Source organism: Topomyia yanbarensis, chromosome 3 (assembly GCF_030247195.1).
Source record: "Topomyia yanbarensis strain Yona2022 chromosome 3, ASM3024719v1, whole genome shotgun sequence".
NCBI lineage: Eukaryota > Metazoa > Arthropoda > Insecta > Diptera > Culicidae > Topomyia > Topomyia yanbarensis.
The window spans coordinates 227,185,638-227,192,182 of record NC_080672.1 but is presented as its reverse complement, the minus strand read 5'-3'; the positions used below and the strand labels follow the sequence as shown (position 1 = coordinate 227,192,182).

Sequence of the window (6,545 nt, the reverse complement as noted above, 5' to 3'; positions counted from 1 at the left end):
ACCAAAATTTTCGCTGCCAGTCACAAACATCAAACAAATTCCATTCTATCATTTACTCGCCGATGTTGAAGCCATCCTACATCCATCGGAACAGATGCCAAGTGGCAACGCAAATCCAAAACTACATCTCTAAAGCAAAACACAACGAATACAAATCCCCGCTCCACGATTTCTGCAAACACGCAACGACCACAACTGCAAAATTTCTCACTGAACACCAAGACATCTGTATCCTCGAGGCCGACAAAGGTAATAGAACGGTCATAATGTAGAAAAAGAAATTTAAGAAAAAGGTATGCGTTATTGAATGAACCAGCATACCAAACGGTATCCAAAGACCCCACACCTTCCGTCCAAAGACAGAACAACTCGCTCATTACCAGATTGCTCAATCTCAAGCTCATCGACACTAAAACATCTATGCGCCTAAAATCAAACACAGCTGTATGCCCACGCATATACGGACAACCCAAAGCGCACAAACCCAACTTGCCACTGCGCCCGGTGGTCCCCAATATCACAGCACCGACATATCAACTTGCCAAGTTCATAGGCAGTATACTAAAATCATCATTCCACAGTGAGTACAACACACCCGACAGTTTCCAGTTCACCGAGTATATACAACAGGCCACCCTTCCACCTGACTATGTCCTAGTGTCGTTTGATGTGGTCTCTCTGTACACAAACATACCAACAGAGCTGGTCACCCATGATATCATCATGGACTGGCGTAACATTAAAGTTCACACCAACATTAATTTGGATTTGTTTCTCGAGCTAGTCGAGTTTTGTATTAAAAGCAGTTACTTCAGATTCCGGGAAAAACACTACAAGCAAACGTTCGGCACAGCCATGGGCAGCCCCCTATCGCCCATTCTAGCTGATATTATTATGGAAAACTTACTACAAACTTCAATCAAACGACTTCCATTCACCATTCCGGTAATCCGCAAATATGTTGACGATCTATTCTTGGCGCTCCCCAAAGACAAAGTACAACAAACTCTGGATACTTTTAACGCATACAATCAACATCTACAGTTTACAAAAGAAGAGGAGATCGACAACAAACTTCCGTTCTTAGACACAGTAGTAACTCGACATTCAGACCAAACACTATCTACACGCTGGTACGCAAAACCGATAGCATCAAGCCGTCTTCTGAACTACCATTCTTTCCACCCGCTATCGATGAAAATGAACGTCGCTCAACAATTCATTAAAAGAGTGACTGGTCTCACCACGGATAACTGCCCTAACTTGCAGCAAAATATAATTTTTCAACATCTCCGTAGGAACAATTACCCATCATCACTCATCAACAGACTTATATCCCGCAATGCAAAAATATTCTGCCCCTCCAATAACTCTCAACAACCGGATAAAAATAAAAATGCATCTAACACAAGAGATCCACCCAACGATAGCAGTCCGTCCACCGACCAGGTTTACAGATCACTGCCATACGTACCATCACTCAGTACATCTATAGTAAGCATTCTAAAATCCGATTACCCAAATGTTAAAATAGCATCAAAACCAATCAGCACCACATCCAAACTAATGCTGAACGTCAAAGACCCCGTAGATCCTCTGTTGCAATCTAATGTCATCTACAGTCTGCCTTGTGGGAACTGCCCAATGTACTACATAGGAATGACACGGAATCAGCTCAAAACAAGACTGTACGGCCACAAAACCAACATAAACCAGTATGTACGATTAAAAACCGACGGCGCAATCACCACCGACGAACAGCTGATCAGTCTCGGTGAGAAAACCGCTCTCATCGAACACATGATCAAAAACGACCACAATTTTGATCTCACCAAAGCTAAGATCATTGATAAAACCTATCGATCGACGGCTCTACCAATACTTGAAATGTGCCACATCTCAAACACCGCCAACACCGTCAACCATCGCACCGATGTAGATGGTCTCAACACTACCTACGCCGGCATCCTACACACACTGAAAACGACCAGCACTCGAAGAAATAGAAACACAGAAACCAATGATGACAGTTGTTTTGGCTCACAATTGCTATCAATCCCTCCATACGCAATCAGTGGGTCACCATCTTCAAACCAGACGTTGGACCACTTCGTGCATACATAGAGCTCCGTACCAAAGATTTTTCCTGTTCACTCATAATAAACGATTATTTTAGTTTCCCTTGAAAAAGGCCGCCAAACACAGTCGAAACGTCGGGCAGTTTTAAAAACAATTCGTTTGCTCAAGCTAAATTGACTGAGAAAGCCGTAAATATTCACAAAAGATTGTAGTTCCAGTCGGTATAATACTCAAAGATAACCTCAGTTAGAAAGGTCTATATTTAATCTTTCCAGAAATGTTAAAAAAACGACAATCGGCTTAAAATGACAGCGCACGTAATTTTTTAATGCCGAAAGTCCCAAAAATTTGATTTTTTGCCATAAATCAAGATTTTGTGGGAATACAACACTTTTCAAACAATTGAAAAAGTATTATAACAAAAAATAAACATATCGAAGAAACAATCACAGTAACCCAGCTAAATATTCAAAGTACGCCAAGTATAGTTTTGGCATGAATACAAATAATATCATGATTACTAGGTTTATTATTCGTAATCTCAAGAACATGGTCACGATTTTCGTAAATCAGTTCACATTATCGTGTTTTTTCGGGAATTGGATTTTTCCGTGCAGTTTCAAATGATTAACAAAAACATTTTTGGGTTTCTGAGTATTTCAAGTAAATTTGGTTTCCGAAACATGCCTCAACTCACGTTATTCAGATGCAAGACGTATTTAATACTGTGAATTTAGTAGACTTCCAACTACATTTTTCTCGATGAACCATTTTGGTAGTAAGGTTTTAAAATCTTCAAAAGCCTAACCTTTAGCGTACTGGTACTATGTGAGACGCGCGACTCACTGTCGTGCCTAGCCACTGAAAAAACTACTTATCCTTTTTTTGGAGAATGTCTGCGTGTTCATGTGTGTGTAGATAAGCCTGTGTCATTTAAACTCACTTATTTCACAGAGATGGCTGAACCGATTAACTTGTTTTCAAATGAATGCTATTGAATATTTGTAAATCGAACACCCTCGTTCCGGAGTTACAGGTTGAAGATTGCGGTCACGCATCAAATTCTCATATAAACTGGTAAGACATCATATCCACCTGATAAAATACATATTGAAATCCGTGCAACATACTTGGATTTGCATGTTTAGATCACTAATAATCAATCAAAATAGCTTTGACAACGTTGACTATCGATGATCCCTGGGGAGTTTCCCAAGCTCCTAAGTTAATATTACATCTTTTTCTCAGCGAATTCTTGACCGATTTTTACAAACTTACTTTCAAATGAAAGATACAATACTCCCAATGACCGCTATTGAATTTTATTCACATGTAGCGTGGGCTGCCGGTGGCCACTGGTTTTGTACGACGGGAGCAGGGTGGATTTTCCTTACAGACTTGCCATACCGGACTCGGTCCAACGTAAGCTATTTCGTTTTCTTTCGCACAAATATCGCACAGATTTTCGAATACTTGATATGTCTTTACTTATCCGACTGACCTAACGCGGCCGGGCGAGAACAACTTAATATCGCACAGACTTACTTATCCGACTTCCTTCTTCGCCAGCGCGCCTGTTGCGCGTGCGAACCCTAATTAACTTTTCACGACTGAACTCTTCTAATCTGACGCAAAAGACTTTTATCATTTCGTCTGTGTAGACTTCTCTCTGAGAGAGTCTCAGACCTAAACAAAACATTCTTTCCACGCTCGCGAGAGTAAAGACCCCGGTGGATGAATCAGTAGTTCACTATGACTCATACTCGGAAGCCTTTACTTTCTATAAAAGCGTCGCCGTCTGCTGCTAGCAGCAACAAACTGTGTTTAATTAAACAAAGTGTTTATTCTTTTCCGTAAGCGTATGGCTTGGAAAGCGCGAGTGCATCAAAATATCACCTTAGCTTAAGGCTGTAGCTGGTGATGTAACCCAGGAAATTAGCTTCCATGGTGCACCACTTGGAGAAATTTTCCAGGGTTGATGCTGGCCGAAAACTATGGGCGCTGCATGCCCCCTTACTTACTGAGCTTGATGTTGCCTCGGAGAGACGCATCATCAAGACGATTGCGCGGGTCATTAGAAAAATTTGTGTCAAAAAGTCTTTTGTGTCCTAACTCCTAAGATTGCCATTACATAAATAATATTTGTTATTACTTTTGTCCAAACCAAATATTTACAATTTTCTATCATTATTTGACATTTTCTTAACATCCTAACTTTACGATGGTCCTAGTGTGCACCCCTGCTGTCCTTCTCGCGGCTCGTCCAATGCTTATACCGGTGTTTTCACCAGTGTGCTGCCTGGCTGCTTCCTCTCGGGTCGATAATGGTTTTCGGGACTTTGATCTCGGGGCACCTCCTCTGGTCCTGCACCCTCCTAGTGGTATACTGTCTTCATATTTCGTTTATATTCGCACCAGTCAGAGTTTGGTGTTTCTGACTGTGCCTTCCATTCGCCTTGCTTCGGGATGTCCAACCACCAGTGTCTAACATGACGGTGGCTGTCTTTCGGCGCAAAGTCGGTTTTGGTAATTCCGACTGCGTATAGTGCCTCATTATTGGAGCGGCTGACTGGGCTTTTGATTTTCTCCAGTCGTGTCTTCGTTCGGTAATCCACCGCAGTCGGACGTTATGGTAGTTCCGACTGGGGCAATATATATGTGTTGGCCAAGCATCAGTCGAATTGTAGTGTGTCGACTGTGCGGCATACTTCTTGTTCTTGTATCATCGGTCAGGGTGTAATGTTCCGACCGAAGTACTTTGTAGTTAATTATATGACCGTAGTCGGGTTGTGATGTCCCGGCTGTGGCCTTTTTGCTCGTGTTTTGGAGTGAGCCGGGTATTGGCTGTACCGACTTCACTCCCTACGTCTTCTTCTTACTTCCAGTAGCGTATACTCATTTCGTGCCGGTTTGGCTTTCCGTTTCTTGTTCTTGTTGTCTTCTGTGGCGCCCCTCAATCGTTCCCGTCACCACCTTCGACTGGTTCCATCCTTATCGAACGCGTTGGGTAGTCTAACAAAGCTACCTTAATCCATCCTTGTCGAACGCGGTGGGTAGTGCTCGTGACTACCTTCTCCACAGGGCACACACTTCTCTGGACTTCTGCTTCCACTTTATACAAAATCTCCTATGTTTAATAGTTATTATTATTTTTGTCAATATACGTTATTTGCTTATTTGTTGTACGGTTTTGATAATTTGGCTGCTATAGATTATTATTGTACTAAAATATGAACAAACTAATTTTTTTTTGTGTTATCTTCATTCTCAACCTGTAATTTACTATATCTATTTAATTATTTCAATTTATGTTTGTTTTCAGTCATTTGCTTTAATCTTTAAAATTTGTCATATGTGAAATTACTTTTGTTTATAGTTTATTTTAAAATGAAAACCGACTCGATTGGCAATCTTCCTAATCTTCTAATTTTTTTTTGTCGGTGATTCTTTGCAAAAAAAAAGGAGTGTTAGTGGTTAGTATGTTTCCCCCAATTCCTTCTTTTTCCCCAGATGTGTTTTTTTTTTTTGTTCGAGATCTTTTGCTACTTTGCTCGTTTTAATAATTTCGAGTTCTTTTGCCTGTTGTGCTCGGTTTTTAGTATTTTTTTGTAATATTGTTTTAGGCTCGAGATGGATATTATATTTTTATTTATTTTTTGTGTGTTCCTCGAGTTGTGTCTTTTTTTTTTAATTGTGTTTTATTTTATTTTCATAATAAAAATTTTTTTTCATAATAAAATATTTTTTTCTTTAAATTTTTTTTTCAAAAATGGTGTTCCGACAACATTTGTCGAAGCGAGGTAAGAATTTTTTTGTGGGAATACTTGATTGTCTTCCTTCCTGTCTATTGTGGTTTCGTGTATGTTGCTTCGACATCTCCCCTATCCAATTGAGGTTGATTCAGGAGGGTACCTGTAAATAAAGACTTAAATTCCCGAAAAGATACATGGTATTTGTAACCATGCGGTTATGAAAGAAAAGTACTCTGAAATCTTACTTACCATAATCAACTACATCCATCCTAGGGAGTACCTAAAAATTACAATTGCCAAGGTGGACTGATGCGCAATTTGTGAAACCAAATCGAAATTCTCCTATTAACATTTAGAAAGATAGAAAAAAAAATATAACGCCCTTTGGCTGATTTGCGATTCTTGTGAAATTTTAAAATGAAATTCTTCTGCAGTGTCTGTCTCTACTGCAACTTGTTGATAACTTTCTTGTTTTGGCATGTTTGCCCTTTTCATAAAATATTTCCCATATGGGCGTTTTCTCGCCATTTGTTTAACTTCTGATCCCACGTCCATAATTTTACTTTTCTGACGTTTTCGTCACATATATTATAGTGTTCATTAACACTTTTCTTTAGTTATGAAACTTTTTGCCTTGTTTTCACTGCTACGATCTCCTAATGATTATTCCCTTCGTATTTTCTCGAATTCCTGTTCTTCACCCCTTTTGCCCTT

At 39.8% G+C, this 6,545-nt stretch overlaps 1 protein-coding gene across 1 annotated transcript; it reads left to right on the top strand.

Moving 5' to 3' along the window:
- Positions 1-420: 420 nt before the first annotated feature.
- LOC131687720 (uncharacterized) lies at positions 421-2,124 on the top strand. The gene has a single exon (XM_058971815.1). The coding sequence runs from the start codon at positions 421-423 to the stop codon at positions 2,122-2,124; it is 1,704 nt and encodes a 567-aa protein (XP_058827798.1).
- The last annotated feature ends 4,421 nt before the right edge of the window (positions 2,125-6,545 follow it).

Excerpts from the sequence above, each read along its gene's own strand:
- LOC131687720 (XM_058971815.1), top strand. The coding sequence starts at position 421 with ATGCGCCTAAAATCAAACACAGCTGTATGCCCACGCATATACGGACAA.